The 26,245-nt window shown below is 39.7% G+C and overlaps 1 protein-coding gene across 2 annotated transcripts; it reads right to left on the reverse strand.

Moving 5' to 3' along the window:
- Positions 1 to 26,157, reverse strand: LOC117472463 (calcium-binding protein 7). Of its 2 annotated transcripts, XM_034117651.1 has the most exons (6): positions 25,691 to 26,157; positions 25,312 to 25,595; positions 5,983 to 6,126; positions 4,988 to 5,100; positions 3,464 to 3,614; positions 1 to 2,634 (listed from the first exon to the last, which is right to left on the reverse strand). In XM_034117651.1, the coding sequence occupies exons 2-6, from the start codon at positions 25,418 to 25,420 to the stop codon at positions 2,510 to 2,512; spliced, it is 642 nt and encodes a 213-aa protein (XP_033973542.1). In that variant the 5' UTR covers positions 25,421 to 25,595; positions 25,691 to 26,157; the 3' UTR covers positions 1 to 2,509. The 2 variants fall into 2 exon arrangements, with proteins under 2 accessions (XP_033973542.1, XP_033973541.1); XM_034117650.1 differs by having other exon boundaries at positions 25,312 to 26,157.
- Positions 26,158 to 26,245: the final 88 nt, after the last annotated feature.

The raw sequence follows: 26,245 nt of genomic DNA on the forward strand, positions 1-26,245 counted from the left end.
TAACATGGTAGTTATTTTATTATTGTGAAATACCATTCCACAGACATAGAACGTTGGGTGGAGTCAATGAACAGATATCACACTGTCAATAAACATTTCCAAGATCCAAAGACAGGTATCAAAGTACAATACAATGGAAATAGAACATTCAGTAGACTATCAACATGTTCATACATTTTTTTTTCATCGGTAAAAAGAAAATAAATATTGGTTTGTACAAGTGATTTTATGAGTATGCACAATGCAAAAGTGTCTCAAAGAATAAGGCAACAATCAAATGAATATAATAACTTTATTCCCAATGAAAATGTTCCCTTGGTGATGATATGATAGAAAATGAACGAGACGTGAATTTTGTCAGTCAGTTATATCTATTTCCATAATATTTCCTTTTCACAAAAATAGACATCTATGGTAAAGTAATTATTTTTTTAGGCCCAAATGTAATTCTTCAGGCCTTAACTATATGAGGAATCGGATGAACAATCATGACGGTGAGTTGTTGTGCGCTGCAGCACATCGTAAAGTGCAAAAATGGAAACAAAGGTATCTGTTAACAAATGGGCTTTTTTCTCCCTTTTTTTACGTGTGTTCCCCACAGAGTTGACACTTTTGACAAATTGCCTGGGTGCATCAGATAATCATTATCCTGCCTGGCTCCTGTTGATAGGGTTGTCTAAATGGGTTGCCTCTCAATGAGGTTTTGGCCCTGGTTTGGGATCCAAGTTTGGGAAGCTGCCAATAGAGATCCTAAATAGAGAAATTCAGAAGATGTGAATTATTTAGATTTCAACTGTTTATCGCAGTGTGTTGTTTTTGAGGGCATTTTGAAGGACCTTTTATGCCTTTTTATTTGGTTTCAGTTACTGATTAAAACATTTGAGTGGAAGCTGTGGGACTTATGCAGGATGTCTGGGTTCATCTCAATAATTAAAATGTTAAATTAATTGTTGTTTTCTGAGCTCACTTTCGTTGTGTGGCCTAATTCTGCTGTCACAGATCCCTCCAAAGCTTTGGTTGAAGTTGTTTTTGTATGTACAATACACACTGATGATGAGGGAACTAACCCAGATGCATGCAAAACAATCTAATCTACCCCAATCATATTCATGTGGTGGCCTCACAGATATTTATGTTTTATTGCAACAGTTTACACCATATGGCCCCTGTCAAACCTCAATGCACTATGCAGCTTCTGACACACATATTCCCATTCATCTGTCTGCGTCTCACAGAACAAGAGGGTCTCTGTTGTATTGCAAAAACCTTCATTTGGAAAGTGCTTTCGCAACTTTTCTGACCCTAACAGTTAATAGGTCCACTGGGGGTTACTTTTTTTTGAAGATTCCTGTCTGTATCAAGCATTATAAGATGTATATTTTACATACATTTATTGCTCTTTCGCAACGCATACAGACAGAAAAAAATAAAATAAAAATACATTCCTGTTCAGCTGTACTACCAACCAGATGATTTCCAATGCATATTCTTTAAAATGGTTGCAAGACACATATCTAACTCTACGGTGGTAGTGGTCATCAGGCGCAAGGTCAGCAGTTTAGCAATCCTGGAAATCTTTTTTTTAGAGCATGTACTAAAGCAGCCCTTCTTTTTCATGCATTTGTATGCTTTGCTTTTGTTGTGATTGCTGACACCCGGCACCGCACATAATTGCTCACAGTTGTCGTTAAGTAATTGAGAACAGCTGTTACAGTCATTATGATTAATACATAGAGAATAACTTTTACAAATGTGTCAAGACGGCGACTGTTTAAATCCATGCATTTCATGCATAGATGAAGGTCATTCTCAGAGGCCTGCAAAGCCCCTGTCCCTTCAGACCTCAACACAATTCCTCCCGCGAGCTGGTAACCTTGCTAACCCTGCAGCCTGTGAATAAGTGAAACTATCCACACAACCACATGCACCTCCCTGCAGATATTTGTTTCATACCAAGGCATTCTTTATACACAAATTGTTCTTGAACAATGTTGCACCGTATACAATATCTCCACAACACTGTGAACTCCAGACCTTGCACATAACAACACCTTCCAGCCTCAGGAATACATTTTCTCCAACGGTGCCCACAATATTTCACAGATTTCTTTCTACTGCTTTATAATAAACGGCATGGTACACTGGACAAATACACAACTGGACAGTCAAAACACTTCTCTTTATAGCTGCCACCTTACTGAATGCAACACTGCTCAAATGCACATAGCTAATGGATACTAAATGTTGTATGAGTGATATGTATAGGCAGCCGTCCACTTCACACCACTTTCTCTGTCTATGTGAGGTCCTGTTGTCCTTGAAAGTTTTCAGCATGTTTCTGACAAATCTGTTTTCTGTGACTCCATTTTTTTTCTCGCAGTCATTTGCCAATTTTACAGCTGCGTGATTGTCTGTTGTATCCGTTTTATATTTTTTAGCTTTATGTTTATAGTCATGTGTCCGTGAGGCAGCCTTTAGGTGGTAGTCAAGGCTGAAAATGCCGCTGCTCCTACTTCATGCCACTCCGCAGCACCTGATTGGCTGCGATAAGCATGACGCTGATGATGAAAGCAATGGCAAAGGCGCAAATCAAGCTCTTGCGAACACAAGTTTGCTTGACGGTCGGGCTGGAACCTGGGAACCAAAACAGAGGTGGGAGGGAAAGAAGAAAATAATTACCTGAAGGTCTATTGAATCAGGTGTAATTTAATGCTTGAAAGATATCTCGATAGCAATTTCAGAATGAAAAGAGCGCATCACAAAGCCTTTGAATTAGATGAATACAAATAAAAGGGATGAACACCCAGAGAAAATAAGTTTTCACACCTGTACGCTGTGTAACAGCATCTAGATTGAAATGCTGATTGCCGGTTTGGAACAACAAACAAATGGATTGGCACCTGACTGGCATATTAAAGGATGCTCGAAACACCAGCGCTCAGAGAAAAGGTGTTGTATACTGGCAGAATCGTATGAAGTAAGAGCAAAGGCAGCTATTGGGTTTTGAATCTTGTATTTTTGTCCAAATAGAAGATTTTTCAAGCTTCTTAAATCTGATCTCGCTTTTTATTTATCTTTATTTTCTTCAGCCATCAGGGTATTTAGCATTTCTGACAGTGACTTTTAAATTAAAGGTTCTCTGCGCAGTCTGTGTACGCTCATGGAGCTTCAGCACTGGTGAAGTTTATTTTTAAAAGTCTCCCTTCTGCAGACATTTGTACATTTGCAAAACAACGGACAGAATATGCATATTAACTTTTGCATGATTCCATGGTATAGGAACAGGAAACAAGCAAACTGTCCACCTACAGTAGGAGACTGTAGGTGGACAGTTTTATTATAGTTTACAATACTAACATCCATAACTTAAAAAACGTAAAACAAACAGCAACGCCCTCAGTTGGGACCTTTTGTTAAGAAATATCATTCACATAAACAGCAGAGGTTTTACGTTCTTCCTTACTGTCTATATCCACCTGGCACTCCCCGGGGTTCTCTATGTGGTTCTCCTCAGTCATGATGATATTCTCGATGTCTTTCATAGAAAGGTGATCGCAGAAGGTGTCGTAGAGGAGCCTTTTCAGCTCCTCCACCGTTAACTTCTGCATGTCACACTGGAGAAAGACACACATAACTATACGTTAACTTAGACATAGACGGGTGGACACAATACCACACACACGCACAAACACTTACAGACAATATGTAGGCAAAAACTCATGTAGGAAAGGAAGAGAACACAAACAGCAACAAATAGTGTATGGAAATTACAAAAAAAAACGTATCCCTAACATGTACCGTAGAAGTGTGACACTTTTGTTTAAGTTGCCATCCAATCAAAATTACAAGCTGAATTTAATTTCCTATTCAAATAACACAATTTGCTTCAAAGTATTAAAGGTGGGGTAGGTAATTCACTTCAGAAACACTTTTTGTTATATTCCATGGAATGCATTAAATGCTTTGACAATAAATACATTAAAAAAATTCATCTGTGGAAGCCGTAATACTGTAAAAAGCACGACCAATTATTTTAGCCGGCCCGGCTAAAATAACTGGATGGCCTACCTGCCTGTCAGCCTTCCATCTCGTGCACAAATTTATCTCGTGCCCTCATTGGTCATGTGAGTGTGTGTGTGTTGGAGGAGGGGCTCTGTAAGGAAGTCTGAAGGAAGGGGCAGATTCTTTTTGGCTGCGTAGATTTAAATTCTAGCGCACTCGAGCTGGTTTCTCCATTCTTACCTACCCTACCTTTAAGTACCTGAGTTTAACATTATTCAATTAAAGTAGCTCAAAGTTCATTTTCTGAGTAAAGGAACTCAGTCCACCACTGGCATTATTGAAAATGTGTTGAGATCTGAAACTTAAAACAAAATACTAATCCAGTATCTGTGCAAGTTTGGAAAACTCATCAATGTTTCTGATTTCATGCAAAGCTTGGCAAGCGCTTACCAGTGTGCAGCACATGCTTGATATCACTTCACACTGCTTTATAATGTTATCTTTGCAGCCTTAGCAATAGTTCCCTCTGGTATCTTGACATTCTCAGCAGGTGTCTTTGGTTATGATTCATTTTTTATAAACTGACTGAACCGAATATTCCCACAAATCATCTCTTTCAAACTTGAATTTGGAGCCTCACTTTTGACTGCCACTCTGGCTGTTATCACGTACCTACAGCAAAGGCTGATTATCTAATGAAGCGTGTGTAAATAATTTAATATCAATTTTACATCAAATTGACTTTAATGTTCTTAGTCTTAAGACTGTCGCCACACACAATGAGGCAAAGATATTAACTCAAAGTCTGGATTCTTAAAGGAATCTCTTCCAGATTAAAATCTTCCCATTAATAACAACCCAGTGGACGTGGCAAGTGGCACACTGGCAGAGTCTAAAGGATTCTGCGCTCAGAGGTTTGCTGGAGCCGCTACTCTGCTGTCTATCTTCTTAATAAGCACAAAATGAGTGACTGAATAATGATCACCTTCCAAAATACAGAGTCAAAGTCAGTGCCGTGGAACTTATCTGGCAACCTAGCTGCTGTCAGCTTTGGGCCCAGAAGAGTGACAAACTCCTCAAAGTCCACCTGGCCATCGCCTGTGAAAATAAAAAAAAAACAGTTGGTGTTTATCGCTGCTGGTTTGACTGCCTTCTACAGACCACATCTGTCTGCTGAAAGAGAGCAAAGCTTCTGTGCTTTGCGACCTAAAGGTCTCCTTTCATACTATTTTTAGGCATATATCGTCTCAGATATATAACAATATATAAAAAACATGTCTATGAAGTGTTTTGCTCAAAATACCAAACAGATCATGAATTCTAACCATGCCTCATATCCATCTATTTCAGCCCTGTTAGAGAAGTGCGGTTCTGGGTACGTAGCTTTAAAAAAAGAAAAGAGGGGGGGGGAGCTAATGCCTGCTCATAATTCTACGAGATACTCAGCTAAACGCTGCCGTGATTAAACGCCATATCATGTTCAAAACCACATCAAGGATTATTTCGGAAACAGTATGGAGCTCAAATGCATTTTCTCTTGCGGGTTTACCACAAGGTGAGTACCTTCTTATATCCTGCTTTTTTACACATAGCCTACTCTCTCCAGTACAGGTTAGCTCTGAGTGTTAGCGATGCTTGCTAGCTTAGCTCTGAGTGTTAGCGATGCTTGCTAATGTAAACAAAGACCATATTACTTCCAAAACACGTCACGCATTGTTTCTGATAGCGACGTTTCTGATAGGGCTGTGGGCGTAAAGCCAGCCCACATTTCCGATTATACGTCATATCGGCAGCAAATCTGGATCAGCTCCGTTGTACCCCCGTTTTTAGAGATTTGGGTACGGAGGAAAAGAGAGAGGGTTTTGTTTTCTGACACTTTGTGAGTACATATTTATGTATAAAAGACATACAAAAGTGCATTTTGCATGATAGTAGACCTTTAAGACAGTATGAAATCTAAGCTGTGTGTGTTTGCCTCACCGTCCATGTCCAGTCTCTGAATGATGACTTCCAGCTCCACCTCGTTTGGCATGTAGCCCAGGGAGCGCATCGCCATCCCCAGCTCCTGCTTTGAGATGAACCCATTCCCATCGCGGTCAAACACTTTGAAGGCCTCGCGGATCTCTGCAAAGAAGACACAAACACAGAAACACACACAGACGTGAGCTTAGAGCAGAGCAGGATATGAAAGTGGGAAATGTTCCACGCACCAAAGATACATTTGTTATGCTGCATCAATGCTTGAGTCATAGTTATATGAGGGTTGGCAGCTGAGGAGAACAAATTCCAACAGCAAAATGACAAAAAAAGGATCAAAAATAAATATCCTCTCACAAAGAGCTGTGATCAGAACAAAAAACATCCTAAAGGGCGATCCCATGCTCTTCTTGTAAAATGTAACCTTTTAGGTATTTTTGTATCTGCGGCCAAAAGGTTTAATGCCACAAATGACCACAAAAAATGGTGTAATAAACTTAATATTCTAGGGGTTGCATTTCCTAGTATCTCATCCGTTCTATAATTCCTAAGAAATAATCTACCATAAAGATTAAAACATTATACTACTATATCAATTAACTGACAGCATTATGTTCAGTAAGTCATCAAACTAAATTGTCGACAAATGTGACAAATGTATGTTTTTTATTTTGAAGTCTTCTAATTCTTCATGAAGTGGTACTTTAATACTGATACTAATTTATATTGTTAGGATATAAATCAGGAGACTAAAAGTTTGTAGTTAAAGCTGAGTCCTTGAAAGACTCCTGCTTCTCCCCTCTATTCTTTTCTTTTTACCTTTGAAGGATTTGGAATTCATGTTCCGAGGAATAATGGTGGTAAATGAAAGCTTCCAAGTCCGTTAAATCCTCCGCCGTGAGATTATTCTCTTCCCTTCTTCTCATTCCATGTTTCTCAACCTTGCAGCAGACTACCTGGACTCATACTTAGAACTAAAACGTATCTAGAGCAGCAAATATATCTTCCAATGCTGCACTGCGTTTTGATCACATCTCCTGCGACTCCTCAGACTTAATGGAAGTTCAATACTAAACCACTGGAGTTAACTCGATAATGTATAAGTGGAGTAAGGAGCCTCACGGTACTGGCAGCAGTTAGTTTGAGATAAACAGAAGAGAAACACAAGGGGCCAATTTACCCGTATAAACAGAGATGGCAAAAGTACACACATCATTTACTCAAGTAGAAGTACAGATACTCGCATTTAAAAATACTCTGGTAAAAGTAGAAGTACTGACTAAACTTCTTTACTCAAGTAAAAGTAAAGAAGTATGGGCTTCGTAAAAAGTACCCATAACTACCAACTGTTTTAAAGAGTAACTGACCTCCCTTTATATTAATCGAAATATAATGTCATTGTGAGCTAATGAATGTTTCGATGCTGAACAACGGCAACATGACAACGTTTTCATTGGTCCCTCTTCTTTAGAGAAGACCTGCAGGAAATGATGGATACACGGATCGTGTTAAAATCAATAGGCACGCAATGACTCTAAATAATAATGATCAGGCCACCAAACACAGATTAAAACTAAAGTAACAAGCCTGTTTTGAAAATGTACATTAAGAAGTATAAAGTACAGATATTTGTGTTAAAAATGTAAGAAGTAAAAGTAAAAAGTTGTCAGAAAAATAAGAAGTGGAGTAAAGTACTGATACCAGAAAAATGTACTTAAGTACAGTGACAAAGTATTTGTACTCCACTACTCTGCGTATAAATAACTGCCAATAGAAAGTCAAACCACAGCAACACATTCTCAGTCCCAACTCGGCCTATGTTGACGTTATGTCAGGGTCCCTGTCGTCACTTTCCAACGCAAGGGGGGGCCCTTTAGCGTCGAGTTTCAACTATCAGGGAGTCCCATTGACTTGCATAGAGCTCCCTGAACGTTGGTAATAGACGAGTTGGGATCGCGGAGAAATGCTCTCCGCAGATCCATTCTCACAGCGTTTATCAACCTTCTTTTTACTCAATATCAAGCCACACTTATTGTTTTTACTTCTTTATTTTAATTGAATCATTTCGGGCTTTTGTTGCTGTCAGTTAGGGGGAGAGTAGGGGCTCAGAATACTGTATTGTTTCATCGTTTTTTCCTTCTAATTTTGTATTCTTTTCTAAACCACACACTGTTATTTACTCAACAATAAGACACAATTATCCTTGTGTTTATTGATTTGTTTGATTAATAAACACAAGTTGGAGTCCGTCAGGACCGAGGGTCGGAGCAGCTCATAGTAGTTGCTTTAGAGGATTTTACACACGGAAGTAAGTATTCTCTCCGCTTCGCTTCAAACCCCGTGATTAGTCCTCAAGCTCTGTGATTGGATGTTTGAGTGGCAGTGCGCCGAGGGTTGCGCCGAGGGTTACGCCGAGGGTTACGCCGAGCGTCAAACAGCACTTTGAAATGGGATGGAACCACGGCAGACTGTCCAAAACTGGATTTGAACGCACCCCGTCCCCCCCTCCCCCACCCCGTCCCCAGAACTACACATGCTGGTTATTGTGTGTTTCGCAACATGTTCTATGGCACGTCTCTACTGGGAATTGTAGTTTTAAAAGACGTTTTCGTATTTCCCATAATAAGAAGTTGCCAGTATTAAACTGTGTACACCCCTGGAGGTTTAGGGGATACGAAACACTCACATTTAAAACATATAATTAATAAATGGGTGAAAATTGCTTGTGTCCATAATGGGCAGCATTAATATATACCCACATGACAGCTAAGGTCAGGAGAGCTTTATTTAACAGCTGGTCTTATGTCTGTGACCCCTCCTGTTGTTAATTGATAAGCCTGAAACATGCACTTGTCAAGGTTCAGAGGCACATTTTGCAAATATGGCAGTAGCCATCGATCGTCTTAAGATAAGATAAGATATACTTTATTGATCCCAAGTTGGACATTTTTTCGTTACAGCAGCATGTGTAACAGTTGTAAATATGCAGTGGTGTTTATTTGTAAATCATTTAGTATAATCACACAAATTCTGTGTTTTATATTGAATAATTCTGTGTTCTTTATTTATTGAATGTTCAATACCTGACAAGGTCAGAGATGAAAAGCTTGGGCAGGTTCCTCAACAGTGCATTACAAGACATTTATCAATATGTGTGTACCTCCACCATTAAACTGTCATATTGTGCATATTTCTTATTCTATCTACAAACATCTTATAAGAGTTTAATACATATGTATAATATCAGTTAAAATAAGTGCTTCCACATAGTTAACATTGCAGGAAAGTTGATTGTCAAGTCCCAAAACAAATTATGCAATATATTAGACGTTAAGTACTTTGTCAGGCTTAATATTTATCTGTAGTAACCCCCAAAGCTTTTTTCTTATTCAAAAGAAGACCTTAACCTAAAGTATTCTTTAATGTTTAAATAAAGCCTAATTAGTTTGTCTGTTTTGCACATCCTCCTATTAATATCTTTGGACGTCCTGCACTAAACTGTTTTATTGTAGAGATCACTTACAGTATCTTATTGATATTTTATATTCTATATTTCTATCATTGACCTTCTACTTTCCCCCTATGAAAGTATGTACTCTTAATATTTTTATGTTTTCATCAAATATAACGTATCAACAAAAGAATTCAATAACATGCTTTCACCACTAGGCGGTTAAAGCACTCAGGTTTACAGTGTTAACACAATAAAACATACTGCTGTTTCCAGTTTAGTTTATGATGGATGTATTTTGTTATCCACACATATATTGTTTTTATATTCGTAACACCAAACCGACAGAAAATATGGTCTTAACATGACCCAGTGGTCTAGTTAATAAAAAATATATTATCAAACATAATATTAAAATGAACTCTTATTTTGAAAATACAGCTTCCTGTGTTCGAATGAGCTGCTCCGACCCTCGGTCCTGACGGACTCCAAAAGTCCGACATTATACAATCAAACAAATAAACACAAGGATAATTGTGTCTTATTGTTGAGTAAATAACAGTGTGTGGTTTAGAAAAGAATACAAAATTAGAAGGAAAAAACGATGAAACAATACAGATTTCAGTATTCTGAGCCCCTACTCTCCCCCTAACTGACAGCAACAAAAATCCTACATTATTCAATTAAAATAAAGAAGTAAAAACAATAAGTTTGGCTTGATATTGAGTAAAAAGAAGGTTGATAAACGCTGTGAGAATGGATCTGCGGAGAGCATTTCTCCGCGATCCCAACTCGTCTATTACCAACGTTCAGGGAGCTCTATGCAAGTCAATGGGGACTCCCTGATAGTTGAAACTCGACGCTAAAGGGCCCCCCCTTGCGTTGGAAAGTGACGACAGGGACCCTGACATAACGTCAACATAGGCCGAGTTGGGAGTGAGAATGTGTTGACCACAGCTAAATAAAATCCAATCCAAAGACGTCACAGTACTGGACATGCAGTTTGAACTCTGCCAAAACAAAGTCAAAGATGCCCCCCCCCCCCCCCCGCTAACACAGAGACACAATCACTGCAGGACATCTTTGAGCAGCTAATTCCTCAGTCCAGCCACAGTGCATTTCCCCCTCGTCCTCTGCTTGTTTACTCTTCATGAGGGACTGAATCCCTTCATTAAAATGCAGTAACATCCACCGCCGAGTCACCTACAGTTTTAGACTTGTCACATCTCCGTCTCCATCCATCTCACACGCCTTATTACCACACAGAAGTGCAGAGCCGCAGAGGAATCTTAAAGTGGAGATGATGCATGGAGTAAATCTTTAGAAAATCACATATTATATATCTCTGTAATCTGTTTGAAACAGAGACCATGAAATACATCATGAAATATTCATATAAGAGTCATATTCTGCATTTGTGAAACGTTTCAGGTCAATAAGGTATTTACCAGAGGTCTGATAGACTGTTATGTTTTAGGTCAAGGCAACGATAAGCTTTAAATGATAAAGATGTAGAGTGGGCTTTGAATGACTGATAAAAAACAAACAGAGCTAAATGATGTTGTTACAAATTGCACAATATGTCTTTGTTTGACAATCACTGACAACAATATCCTTCTGGGGAGGCAAGATAATATTTAGAATTTGAATTTAAATGACTTTCCATTCTTTGTTTGAATTAAATTAGCTCTTATTTAACTGTACGCCATGCACTTCATCAATTCCTTGCAAAGTCTTGGTAAATGGGAATTACCGCTTAGGTCATTTACCGGAGTGTAGAGCGGTGAGGAATAGCCCCGGGACAAACCAGCAGCATGACAGCCTGAGACATATATTTCAAATGCCAAACAAAACGTAAAATACCAATAATGGCAGAAAACAGCGTGTGTCATTTTGAATATAATGTGCGCGCTGTGCTTTAGGTAATAGATTGCTGTAATCATAAACAAAGAATTGAAACCGTGCCACAGGGATAGGGCTACTTGTCAATCATGTATTACAATAGATTACATCTGGGCATGCAATTTATAAAACCCAGCAGAGTGACATTCACAGCAGCTATTTTTCACATTGCTTTTCCAAACAAAATGTCTTACTGGAGGCACAGTTTGAATCATTGAGAGCCTCCAGCGGTGGGTTTTTTTCCTTCGCAGGATGAGATCTTATTGTTTATAGAAAAACAATACCTCAGTTTCCACCTGAGGTCCCTGCTCCATCTGTTTACTTTGGAAACAGGGGCTTTCCAGAACTACCTGAAAAAAAAATGTTTCTGCCACACAGGAGGCAAACACACTCTTAAATAAGGTGCCAAAACAGTTTTATGAAATACTCCGTCTCCCCTGAAAGCTGTATTTATTGATGAAAGGCCAAGGTGAGCAAAACCCTAGACTGTGATTGCTAAAAAAAATGGTATTGTGTTCTAATAAAATACAGGCACAATTTACTATAGGATGATTTTGTACTCTGTCACATAACATTTACAGACTATAAATGCTTTAGTGCTGCATGGGCTAGAAATATTATGAATGGCTTATCATGTCCAGGGAGATATACAATCACTAAGCTGCAATATGTAATGCCTTGAGAAAATATAATCAAAACCACATGAAATCTAGACGGAGGATCACTAGAACATAATGCATGATCTTCCAGTCCAATTTCATTCAAGAGTCTGACTATTCATACACAACAAGAAATGCTTTTATCTTTTCGACCATATGCCATCCACATAGACTGCTATCTCATTAAGATCTGATCTTAATCATCTTCAGCAGTAACAGCTATGTTCTCCCATTTTCAATGTATTCGTTGAGCCCAAAATGGGTCACATCCACTCGTTTGCCCCCTAAGTGACTCTTGTAATTGAGACACTGCTTCTCTTCCAGACCGTGAATAAATGCTCGAGCAGAAACAGAATAACACAGATTTTAGTGCAGGCCTGCGCAGATGACCTGAATTATCCTGCTCAATCAAAGAGAGGCAGTTGGTAACATTTACCAAACTTTCCTGTAGTCTTTAAATGTATCAATCTACTGTAAAAAGGGGATTACTTTTCAATGGCATCTTCCCAAACTATATCATAGAGGTAACATAATAATAAATGAAGCAGGGGATCCAAATATTTTTGCTGGCCACAAAATGTAAGATTTGTTCTTTCGAAACGGCTGGCTAATTCCCCCAAATTGTATCACAGCAATTACAAACGATCTAAAATGTTTAAATGCTCTGAATATAATTATTACTTTCAATTGTGTATTTTATAAAATAGGTTAAAATATTGAAAGAGGTATCAAAGGCCCAGGTGGGCGTCTTCATATTGCTTGTTTTGTCAGAGCAACAAAAACCCAAGGATAATCATTTTTGAATTATAAAAAACTAAAAAATCCACAAATCCTCACATTTGATAGACTGAAATTAATATAATTTTGTTATGTTTTTAAATGTATATTATGATAATCAAAACATTGACTATTATGGTCTTATTTTTATTAGTTTGTTTTTTACAGTTGAAGTTCTTGGCAATTATTTGCCTATTAAACATCCAAGGAACATCACTGCACTTCATTTGGAGTTGTGTTTTGGCGGCATGTCTAATATTCAATCTCACCTGTAAAATGCTCCACTAAGTTGACAAGCTGGTTGCTAACTTTGTCTAAAATGTCATTTGGTGCTGGTACGATAGCAGACAGTACAATGATTTTTTGTTGAGTTTTTTGCTTCAACCAGCTGCTGTGGCTGAAAACTGGGTTGATGAGAGCCGTGAGACTAAACCAAAACAGAACAACTACAAGGTAGTCTTAGAAGTGTGAAAAACCCTGAGTTAATAGAACCAGTTTAGATGTGATAATTGATCTGTAAAATGATCAATATGTTGCTAAATGGAAACTAGTTGTTATTATTGAAGTAATCTGTGTGCACACAACCTATTGGACTGTAATTGTAATACATAAGCTCCTGTAGAGTAATTTACCAACTTTTGTTTGCAATTTCAGCCTCTTTGTAACTGTACAGTTTGTCTGTGTTATAAACAGCCACGTCCAGTCAGAAGGATCCTTACTGGCACTGCAGCACATGGACAGTGGAGATGTGAGGATGCAGGAGCTCCAACTGTGCCATCTTCCTTTGCTTCTCCGACTTCCAACAAGGACTGAAATCAGTGTCACCATTTCATTTATTTTCCTTCATTCCTGAAGCTTTTATTAATGCCTCTGGCCTCCTTATATCAAATACCACTTGTATTTAATTTTAAGAAGTGGCTGTTGTTGTTCTGTCTCTGAGACCATGGCTCTACTGTGGGGATGTGAATATTTGTGATGACAGCATGTGGTGTTTGCTTTGATGTAGAGAGGTGCTTGTTGGCCTTCAAAGATGCATTGCCATGCGGTCCCCTGCGGTGTGATCTGACGGAGGGTGAAAAGCCCATGTTAGAGTTGTGAGCCAAGCATCTGAAGCTGAACTCCCACAAGAGAAAAGGTGCTCTCCCCGAACACTGTTGTTTATCAATGAAGTGCACTATATTCTCTCTGAAGCACAGAGACGTGAAGCAGTCTGTGTACTGTACCCAGCACTAGACAGAGCCAGGAATCATTTGGAAATGGAGCAGACAAATAGAAAATGTTTGGATTCATGAAGTGTCAAGTATCAATGACAAAGGGCATTATACATCCACTTTTAATGTGGTGTTTTTATTTAGGTTTTTTTCTCTGTATTATGAATTCAAAGACCAATGATCCAAAAAAAGGTGGATTTAACTGTTCTGCCTAACAGAACAGAAACGTGCCAAATGGGAAATGTTTACTGGGATTTTCGAGGCATGCCTGAAGCCAAGCTTTACTCCTTTTCAGGGTAAAATTAGCATCAGTGGAAACTTTTGCTGATTACACGCAATGCACTTTGAGCAGAACAGGGTAATGCCTGAGCCATTGTAGCAGTGAAGTGTCCGTGAATGTAATCCGGGGCTTGTTTTTCAGAGCTAGAAATCTTCTTTGCCTCAGTTAGACCTGCATCTGCTTAAGGCTGCTTTGGATCGGTAATTGCAGCACACCCACTCTTTATGTAAGACCTTATCAGTGTGAGAAAAACATTGCTTTGCTGTGTGTGTTTGTGTGAACTGCCGGCGACTATTTTTAAACACCCATAGCAACCTTAATCCATCTTTAGCTGGATATGGGCCGACTTGGGCAACCGGAAGATTTTCATATTACCATAACAGGCATCTAATAAGGCTCTGGAGTATTAAAGAGGGGTATATGGCATGGTGTCGTCTGTGTCTTAAAGGAAATCCCATGTCTGGGTTTGGCTAGAAACGTCTCGCATTACGAAATTTGAAGTGCTTACAGTAAACCTCGCCACTGAAACGCTGACACGACCACGGGGAGAAAATGGGAGAAACAGAGAGAAAATAAGTTGGGAAGGTCGAGGTGCTTCAAGCTTAATAAGAAAAAATCCTCTGGCCAACTTCTTAAACCCCACTTGACCTTGAACGATTGCAGTCAGCGAAAGGCCATGAAACTATAGCCCATCTCTGTTGCTTTATTCTGGATTTTATTTTCAGTGGCAGAATCATTGATCCGTCTCCATTTGTTTCCCTCCCTCGCTCTTATGTTTTCAAAGTTCTCATCATCACAGCAGATACCAAGCTGAGCCGAGGCCAATATCCACAAGGCAAAAGAAGCACCTCAAACAAAGGTCAGAAGCGAACACTCGAAAGCCTCCACTCTGCAATACGCTCCCTCATCAGTTCCACCACGTTAACGCTACGCACCTGCTCACATATTACTTTTTTCCACCGCTGGATTTAGTTATTCTCTGGTATAGACTTTGCAGCATTGTTCATCAAAGGGAGGAAATATTACCGTGGGGAAAAAGCAATCCACCATCCAGAACTCATCACAGTTAATTTCACAGGTAATAAAGTCTGCTGGATCCACTCCTCAATGGCAATCGATCAAAGTGGGAATAAATGACTTAACTTGAACCTACTCGACAGACGTAATTACAGCACTTCATGATATTCTCGGCTATTCTGCACCACGTGTTCCATCAAAACCAAACCTGGCAACAATAAATGTCATGCCAGATTACAGTAACTGATTAACTGAGAATTCATATAAGACTGTGGTTGTTGGTGAAGTATGGACGTCAGAGAAGGTACATTCAGGGGATATTATTCAAACCCCAAGAGAAAATGCAAAAGTCCACGTTATTGCAGATTTCCCATTTCATATTGTTCATATTACTTCAGTTTTCATATTAAGGCAACAGTTTGACATGTTGGTAATGTACTTGCAAAGAGTCAAATTAGAAGATTGACTCCTCTATCTCTCCATCTTATATAGCTAACGCACGTAGCCACTTAGCTTAGCTTAGCAAAAAAGACTAGAAACAAGGACAAAACATGTGCCTGACTTTAGCAACAAGTAAAGCTTTGGTTTTATAAGGAAACACTTTAAATCAATTAAGGCAGGGCAGTATTGGGACATCAGATGGAAAGATAAAAATATTTCCTAAAAAATAATACAGTTTCACTAAAAATCAACTTACTGCAGCGGCTTCTACAGGGAGAAGCAAGATACTTAAAGGGGCCCTATTATGCCTGTGTGACGCCACTACGTAACACTAGCGCTTATATTGGCTAGAGCTCAAACACATTGTACCTGATTTGCTAAGGGGCGGGCCACCTCCAAGTGGTTGAGCAATCATAACAGAGCCGGCCAGCTAACCAATCAGAGCAGACTGGGCTCTGGTTTCAGAAAGAGGGTGAAAAGAGGTGCTGCAGCATAGGCAGTATGAGAAAAATTAAGAGCTTTTTGAACATTGAATCATATAAACATGTCCCAGTATTGGCACAAAAAAACAAGTATGAAACCTGGAAATTAGCATAATTATTTCAGTTGTTATTAAGTTTAGCAAAAAATATAATCAGAAAATGCACAACATTTGCAAAAAAACACAATCCTTATTTAAACCTTACAGTTTCACTGGATAGATTCAACCTGTGGCTCACCAGCTGTGGTGCTGGGTCACTTCCCCCTCTAAGAAACGGCTAATTTCTGCTCACACTCATCACCATCCATGTCAAGTAGAGCTTTTTCATATACCTCCGTCTAATCTAGGTAGTGATATAAACAGAGGTTGCCATTTTGAAATACATGCTGCTTGTATGTCTGTTTAGCAAGACTGCGTAAGAAGACTCTCCATCATGCAGGTACAGCGAGTGCAGTTCAGGATTGACGGGAAAATGTACAAAGTGGGAATTATTATTCTCTGCCCTATTATATACGAGCAGGGTGCTTTCAAAGATGTCCCCAGAAAACATATTTGTTATGTCACGAACCACATCCTTTTCCAAAATGGATGAATATATTCTTCCTGTATTGATTGTGTTCCTGTTATTCCTTCTGTGTTTCGTAATGATTTTCAGGAAAGCCCCTGAAGCTGTTCAGGCACTCAAACGGATATTTCTCTACAGATCCGTCACCTTCCCTCCACATACAGTACATGCAACATTAAGTCACGACCCTGCTTCAGTGTTTTAATAGGAAAAAATAAGTCACAAATCTAACAGCCCTGATGTCAAATTCTGAATATGTTGCAGGCTTTAGATGTAACGTTAGAGTAAGTTAACTATTACAGCAGTCAGTGCTGTTGATGCCGCATCTCCTTCTTTCTGTTTTTAATCACAAACACAAGCCGTCTGAGTTATGAACTGATGTTGCTAGAATTGTACTGTCAAAAAGGATTTGAAATCGAGGAATTGAAAAAGTAATGGAATTGGAAATCACTATATTGTTTCAATTTAATTTCAGAGAGAGAGTCCTTTGATTTAAAACTCATATCTCTTTCTGTAGGAGGAAAGGAAAAGCTCTCACCAATGCGAGACGAAACCAACTGCTTGTTTAGGGGATCCAATTTAATAGTAAAATAAGGGATGTTTTGGAAGACAACAATCATTTAACTGATTTTGGATTCCTGGGAGAGAGCCGTTCTAATGGCTGTCAATAGCTGAAGTTAAAAGAAGATACAAATACGTGTTTTTTGTACACATCTGGATCGTTTGCACACTCCACACTTGTGAAAATGAGCCAGCATCTCCAAACCATCTTAGCAGCATATGTTTTAAAATGGTCTCAGTTGACCCCTTGGAAGTTCACCCCCACAACGCCCACTGATTCTGCACCAGCAATACGTTATGTGCATAATTCTGTCTTGCCAAGCAGATGCCGCTATCTTTAAATATCTTCATTTGTATTCATGTAAGTATTTCCAAAGGAATGGAAGTCAACCCTCCACCTCAGGGCGAACGAATGAGTCAATGTTTTCTACTGCAGCTACAGTAGGAGTCGAGCAGAAACATCAAGATCTCCTCAAAGGCAATTTATGCCATTAGGAACGCGGTGGTGTCAGTGATTTTTTGGGAAGCTGTCAGTCAAAGTGATTTGCAAAGTCGCAAAACTCTGTCAAGGGAGCGACTTAAAAATGTTGAAAAAGAAGCCCCGATAGCATGTTAAATGTTTTACTACAGATAGCGCACTACTTTCCAAAACACAATGCAGAGTGGCAGTTGGAATATCTCATGAAAATATTCTTAAAGGCATATTTACGACTCAAGGGAAACCCCCACCCAAATGAATCCAGTCCACAAGCGTTCAGAGTTTCCTATGCCTATGTGAGAGTTACTGGTTGTTTCTTCAAGGTTTACTATCAAACCTCACATTCCTGCCCCAAACAAGTTTATTTTTCTTTGACATACTTTGGACTTAAGCTATTTGCCAGGCATATAAACTACATGTATCATTTGTTTAGGAGGTCTGCATGTTCTGGTGACAAATGATCTAACCCAGGGGTGTCCAAACTACGGCCCGGGCGCCAAATGCGGCCCGCCGGCCATTTTGAATCGGCCCTCAGCAGATTAAAAAAGCATAATGGAATATGGCCCACAAATGAAACTTGTGCTTGTATTGTACTTCTTAAAGGTGGGGTAGGTACGTTTGAGAAACCGGCTCAAGATACACTTTTTGTTATATTCCATGGAATGCTCTTAACATCCCGATAGCAATGAATATCTTAAGTGCTTTGACAAAAAATCCATAAAAAAAGTCATCTGTGGAAGCCGTAGTACTGTAAAAAGCACGACCAATCATTTTAGCCGGCCTGGCTAAAATAACTGGATGGCCTACCTGCCTGTCAGCCTTCCATCTGTGCACAAACTTATCTCGTGCCCTCATTGGTCATGTGCGCGTTCGTGTGTGTTGAAGGAGGGGCTCTGTAAGGAAGTGGCAGATTTTTTCCAGCTGTGTATTTTCAAATTCTAGCGCACTCGAGCTGGTTTCTCCAAAATTACCTACCTCACCTTTAAATATACATTTAAACATATATTACACAGTAGTTTTCATCAGTGCTCATTTTTCAATAAGTTCAGTCAATTAAAGTCGAATTTTCTTTTTTACAAATCTAAGTTGATAAGAAAAAAGCCCAATAACTTATTTGTATAACAAGCTTGAAATATACCCTTCCTATTTGCTCTTATTATAAGCAATCTGAGGCTACTGTTTTAAAGAACGAGTTGCTAACAAAATGAATGAAACCCTATGGAGAGCTGTGACGTAGGCTGATTATTCTTAAAGCATATTAAAGTAACAAGCATAATTGGACTACATTTGATTGATTTTGCTAACTTATAACTTAACTTATGAGGCAGTAAACCTCTAGTGAGTGGCCCAGCCCTTCGTATATTTTTCTGTATGTGTCCCTCTGTGAAAAAAGTTTGGACACCCCTGATCTAACCCCATTTGCTCAATTACTCCTTTGGTGGACTGATTGGTATGCTAATTTTCATACATATGTCTTGTACATGGAGGTTTTTCATAAGCTCAGGATACCAAACCTGCACAGTCACTGGAGATACAACATGTGACAATGCCAATGCCGCTTAAATTACAAAAAGCAGGAAGAAGTAATCGTTTCTCTCAGCGACACTAGGACACCCATCTCCACTACAAACCCTGCAATTGTCACTGAAAGGAATGAAATAGAGTAAACATGGTGATTGCCAGCCCATAGTCTATTATTCAGTAATGACAAGGCAGACCTTCCCGCCATTGCTTGTATCACAAAGCAAATGAAAGAGGGTATTATTCCAATCACTTCCTGTTTGTAACATCTCAGCACCCTGTCTCTCTGGGTAACAACTCAATATGTGTTTGATCTGGAGACAAGAAGAAAAAAGAAGCCCCTTCACCACGAGCATTAACAAATGGAGCGATCACTTTGTGGGCGCAGTTGATTCTAAATATCGAAGACAGTTACTCAACTATTTATAATGCTCCTTGAGAGATTTGTCCCTGCTGGAGCTCTGTGACAGTGGCTTGGGAAACACTTTGTTTCCTTGACAATGATTTAGAGAAAGCTCCCAGGCCCATCCAAACACACTGGAATTGGAACTGAGAGAGGGAAGAATAACTAGCATTGATATATATGCAACTTTACATTTGGTGTATTGACATTTAGATTAAAAAATCTGATCTGCAGAAACAAGGTTCCATATATGAGGTTGTCTTCTCTTATTGTGCTGCATTTGTACAGTAATTGCTGCAAGTGTATTAAATGACTAAGACATCATTTAAATCACTATGTTTTTATTGACAATAAAATAAAATACAAGCTTTTAGATTGCAATGGTATTTAGTTTTAGTAATTAATTAATTTATATTCGAGGCTCTTATTACGTCCTTATACAGTCATGTTTTCAGGCATACAATTCAATTATTAAACAGCAGGCAAACTATCCTTTTGTTCAGCTTTTCTTGCACTTTGATCATGAATGTCAAATGGATTCATTCATCCGTAATGTCCTTTTTTGACTGTTTATTAAAGAAATGCTGTGTTCACACTAGGTTCTAAATTAATACAACAGTGGTTTTGGCTTGAGGTGAGGTGTATTCAAAGTATTCCTATTGAGACATAGAAAATCAACAAAAGACAGGAATATGCCTCATACTTCCTGAGCTTCTCTACAAGCCACAGCAGATTTTAAACGAAATGATACACAAAACGCAGTGATCACAACCATTCTGCTCCAGCCTTATCTTCTGCTTTGTGTGTACAGGAAACTTCTGTAGTCTGATTACACAAGCCTCACTCTGGGACCCTTTACAAATGCTTTAGGCTCATCCCTGGGACCATTCTGAAGCTGCCTCCAATATGGCTGTTGTTAGGCATTGTGGAAATGGGCTTCCCACCTAATTCCACCTGCAGTGATATTGACACTGCGCTTTGTGTGTGTGTGTGTATGTGTGTGTGTGTGTGTGTGTGTGTGTGTGTGTGTGTGTGTGTGTGTGTGTGTGTGGTGTGTGTGTGTGTGTGTGTGTGTGTGTGTGTGTGTGTGTGTGTGTGTGTGTTACTGGTGGAGGAGGTCTAAACTATATTAAGCTCCTGTAATATGACAAACATTTTTTTCCGTCCCTCTGTGTAGGAGGGGAAATGGAGAATATGGAGTCAATTTATGCTCGCATTGCCGAATATTCAGGTACTTGTGCAGGCACACACACACACACACACACACATACACACACACACACACACATGCACACACACACACACGCACACACGCACACCCACACACACACATACACACACACACACACTCAGAAAAACAGCATTTTGTTCCAATTATAGCTTCGACAGTCTTCTCAGAGTCGCAAGGTATGGTGCCATTGGTCTAATCCCTGGGCTGTCCAAAGGCAGTAATTGAAAATCAAGTCCTTGGCTATGTGTGCCAATAAGGCTTGAGCCTTCTGTCCCTATACCTGCACTCACACACACATATTCACTAATGTGCAATTTCGTTTGGTGACAAAGCCCTGTCTCCCAGACGGCTGAGCTGATGTATGTGACACTTCAGACTCCCAGGCAATTCTTGTCCGTCTCTCAAGAGATGCGAGCGACGACGAGACACGGACTGACGCTACAGCAGTCAAACGTCACTGCAGACTAAATCCCGTCCACAGTCACTTGAGATTGATGAATGCAAATAACAAGTTAGAACTTATTGACCTTTACAGTATCCAGGAAATTGGTTTGAGGACCTACAGTACACTGATGTCTGTGCACAACTAACAACTAATAGTTGCAAAATGTCCCCTCTTTAAATGTTATTTTCTGACCTTATAAAATCTCATTATGTGGAAAAGTTAAAATTGGTTCGCTTTACTGCCTACAGGGCTTACACATTTGTGTGGAAAAGATCTGAAAGCATTGCTGGTACATTCAATTAGGAAATATTTGTGTTTTATTCTTAATTATATGCACTATAAATGAATACAATTTGTTTGGGTTAGAAGTCATTCAAACACAAAGAAGGATATATTTTTGTTATCCTAGATTGCAATGTTTCATCTCCCTAGACCGCTCTGCTATAAAACTCCAATAACTCTAAAATACTAAAGAATAATTTGGGATTGCTGCGGCAATGCTGCTTAACTATCAACACCATGGAGCATATTAATATGATATTTAATTACGTTTTACAGCTGACCCAGAGCAAAAGTATTGCAGGCTTACTCACTTTGGACACAGTTAGTTTAAGAGCCTCTTCATAAGAAATAAATTAGAATATCCTTAAGTATGAAGCTTATAAAATAACCTAAAGGGACAGAGTAACATTTTCTTAATCTGAAGTCCAAAAAAAATAAACTGAATGTATTATGCAATGCTTGGGAGGAAATGCGTTATGATCCCAGCTGCTCGCTTGTAGCACTCCTCCATCTTTGAGCAGCTGAAAATAAGATAAGGGTAAAGGAAGGAGTGTTTCCAAAAGATAAAACATTTCGTTTTGAAAGCACAAATCTTGGCCAGATAGCGAAGTATTTTATGTCTCTGATGTTGAGCCAGTAATCAACCAAATCAATTGTTCCTATTGTCTCCTTTATGGCAGGAAAAGCTGTGAATCTCAGTTACACTCTTGACAACAACAACACTCAATCTCCTCTGCCTTTCATTTCTTACCTCTTACACAACCTGTAAAACATCCGTCAAGCAGGATCACTAATGCCCTGCAACAGCTGAAAAAAGCCTCTGTCGCTGCTGTTAACTGTGCATTACCCCGGGCTTTCCTGTTCTCTGCGCAAAGCATCCCATCTCTACTCCAGTCAAAACTGCCACTGTATATTAGTTGAGCTGCAAAGCCACACTGGCTCACTTTTTTTGCACCAGAGTGACTGCAGCAAGCGGATTTGACTAAAGCTCCTGTCACACTGTCCCGAAATTGACACCAGATGGACACACGTAAAGGAAATGTTCAAATTCGGCTCTGATCGTAACAACATTGGGCCATTCGTGAGGGCATCTTAAGCCATCGTATGACCGCCGGTGGAGTTTCTCAGGCTCCGGCAGCAACTTCGTGAGCGGTGGCAAAATCTTTGGCATGCCAAAAAATTGCCGAAGGACCTTGCGAAGGTTCATTTTCGTGTTGAATTCGTGTGACCATTTTGCCCTTCGTAAGGCCAGCGTGAGTGCATCTTGTCAAATCGTGTCTTCTTCGTCTTTACTTCGTGTGATCATCGGTGCCATCGGGCATTTTCCACCTCACGAAGACAATACGAAGGAAACAAGAAGCTGCCCGATTGTCTTGGGAAGGCAACACGACTACGTGAAGCCCTCGCAATGCCGTCGTGTAGCCATCGTAATATAGTACGATGACATCGAGATTGCATTTATTGCACAACAAAATCATGTAAACATATTATGTAAATAACCCAATTTGTGTTCTGAGAAACTGAAAAGGATATTACATTGTTTTTGTTACTTCCGTTGCAGTTGTATGTCTTAAATGTCATTTAGGTTAACTTCCTGTTTTATTTAGATGCTTTTGTTTTGAAGGCGAGTTTACGCTGTTGACAGGAAGTTGTTGTTGCTATGGAAACAACATGACGGAGATAAGTAATGTCTTCTAATCTACATATAAAGACGGAGAAAGTAAAGAATAAAGTGTATGTTTAAATGTTAGCACCCCCCGAAGAGGCACAAGCTCTTACGTTCTGGTGTCAATTCCGGGACAGTGTGACAGGGGCTTAACTGAAGTCAAAATGAAGTGCTGTCTGTTTATTTCACCCCAAAGCTGTCTGTAAATTAAAGTGGGAGAGTGAAGAGGAAACTGACATTTCTCAATCCAAACAACCAAAAGCATCAATATTATATCAATAATTTTTCAAATTATGGAAATAGGACACATCCATATTTCTTTCCATGCTTCTGCTGTGCGCAAAACACATTTCTGTCATGCATGGACTCTGTGCACTGGAAATGAAGTTTGACAATAAAGGCCTGAGTGATGCAACGCTGTAATCATGGGCATGACATTGTGTAAAGATCACTTCTGGCACTGACATGTTGACACTTCCCTTTCATCACAGGCTCAGTGTGTTTGTTGCCAAAGAAAGAGAACGAAAAATAAATAAATAAAATACCAAAAGGCACATTTGTACTTAAAAACAGCCTTGTGTATTGGGCACCCTTTCTTGTTTTCTTCTGGGTGTTTCCTCTGCTGAGTTAGTTCTGAAACAGGCAAAATGCATTGAGGCCGTTCAATAAGCACTCTTCTTTTTCTGCTGAAAACCAATTGGCCTCAGCTTGTTTTAATTCATACCAACCATTAATACCTTTTCCCCACAGATGCAGACCTCTTTATGAGTGTGTGCGAGACAAAGGAGTGTGTGTCTGTGTAATTTCAAATTTGCGCAGCTCCAGGTTCAATTTACAGTTCATTTCTGATTTTTCCCCCGGGGAAATTCTGCACCAGCCTTCACTGACAAGATTTCTCACAAGACCCAGCTTGTCTGTAACTCACACTTAATGCATGTCAGTCAGAGCCTAAAAAGAAAAACACCACTTTGAAAGACATGTGTGCAAATTCATCTCTCTGAATCTGTCCAGCAAAGTAGAGCAATCTGTCAAAGTGTGTTTTATTCACAGACAATGTGTGCATTATTACGGTACCAAGGATGAGAGTTGCAGTGGACAGATCATTCACCAGGGATACCTTACAGTGTCACCGCAATCAAAACACTGCAAACGCGCAATAACCTGTCATATCACCTGCTTTGGGACTTGAACAGTGTCCCGGGGCCACTGCAGGATAATGTGCAGATGTCGCAGGTTCACATCCCTGTGCTGCAGGCCTGATTATTCTCAGGATGCGTAAACAAACTCATTTCTCAGAAGTGTTGTGCTTGTTTAAGGGTGATTCTTTTTGATGATAGGTGACACTGCGGTGCCGTAGATGCTGAAGGTGTATTAAGAGAAAGATCATTTTAAGACAACTTCTTTTTAATCTAGAGATGTTGAATCATACAAATATTTGACTGGATAAAATGGACTATCAAACTTTTCTGGACCATCAACAAGTATTTGTGTCCAGACCCAATGGGAAAATCAAGCTTCCTTGAACCAAATATCCTGTTATGAGCTTCTGCTTCCAGTTACAGCCAATGCATCACTGCTGTTTTCAAGAAGCAACACTTTAAGGCAAGACAGGTTGAAGGGGGGCTTTCTGTTATTAACCAAATCAGCTACACCTTGAGGGCATATGACCTTTGGAAGGAACCCATATGTCCAATCAATGAGAAATGTAAACACATATTTGATATCAAAGTGGGTGACTCATTGTAACACTCTGTTTCATATATTAAGATCAGGACATTGTGAACATAGATGTGCAAATGGTCTGTTTAAGAGGGAACATCTGGATTTCTGAGCACTGTCCAAGGTGCTGATCTGTTTGAATGAGCCCCACCACATACACTGTCACTACATGAGCATGCTGTGGATAAACAATTAACAAGCCGTGCGCACCCTCAGGTAAACGGGAACAGGTAACATCTCACCTTCAATCTCGTCTTCGGGCAGGTTCGGCGGGGCTCTGTAGGCGAGGAGGTCAGGGATGGTGCAGATCCCCCGGTACATCAACGTGGAGGAGACTGGGTGCATCGGCATGACTGCGACCTTTAGGTGCCAGCTGCGCCCTCCTCATACAGAAATGTCTAAAGAGAGGATCCCAACTTCCCCCCACGGTCACCGAGGGAAGGGAAAAGCGAGTCCATGGATGGGGGGAGAGGGGTGAGGTGGGAGACGGTGGATACCGCAGCGAAATCTTGCTTTTGGTCAATGACTGGAGAGCAGAAAAACAATGTCTTACCTCATTGCAGTTTGATTATTTGCTTTAAAATGTCTTGACACAAAGTCACTAGATACAACAAAAACTACCTCAGGCTCAGACTATGCGCTAACACATTCATCTCCTTTGACAATCTGAGCTAATAAGCGTAGGTTTTTAGTCTATTACTTTTCAACCGATACACAGATTTATAGGATTTCAAGACACCGGCTGTTTGCGTTTTTAGTCTGCTGCTAGCGAATTCATGCATCCACTTGTTGGATACGTGCGCTAACTTGACGCACTCCGTCTTCAAGATCCAACCACCTTCATATAATCCACAGAAACGACGAGCTACACCTAACACAAATGATTTGGAAATACTCTAAAAAATATGAACGTGTCTCTTGTAAAATGACAAGATGACCGGTCAGCGCGATCCTTAAAAGACAATAAGTGCTCGCTCGCTCTTATTTGGTCATGGATACGGGGGCGCGTTGCGATCCAGTTGTTCCATTTTCAGTGGAGGAGTGTTTTTTGTGAAAGGAAGCTCTCTATGTGGATCTGATATCCTCTGTTTCCCTCGCCCGCCACTCTGTCTCTCTCATACATAAGTCTGCACACACACTCTGTATGTGTGTAGGCAATCCCTCCCGCATAATAAC

Source organism: Trematomus bernacchii, unplaced genomic scaffold (genome assembly GCF_902827165.1).
Source record: "Trematomus bernacchii unplaced genomic scaffold, fTreBer1.1, whole genome shotgun sequence".
In the NCBI taxonomy this organism is placed as follows: domain Eukaryota; kingdom Metazoa; phylum Chordata; class Actinopteri; order Perciformes; family Nototheniidae; genus Trematomus; species Trematomus bernacchii.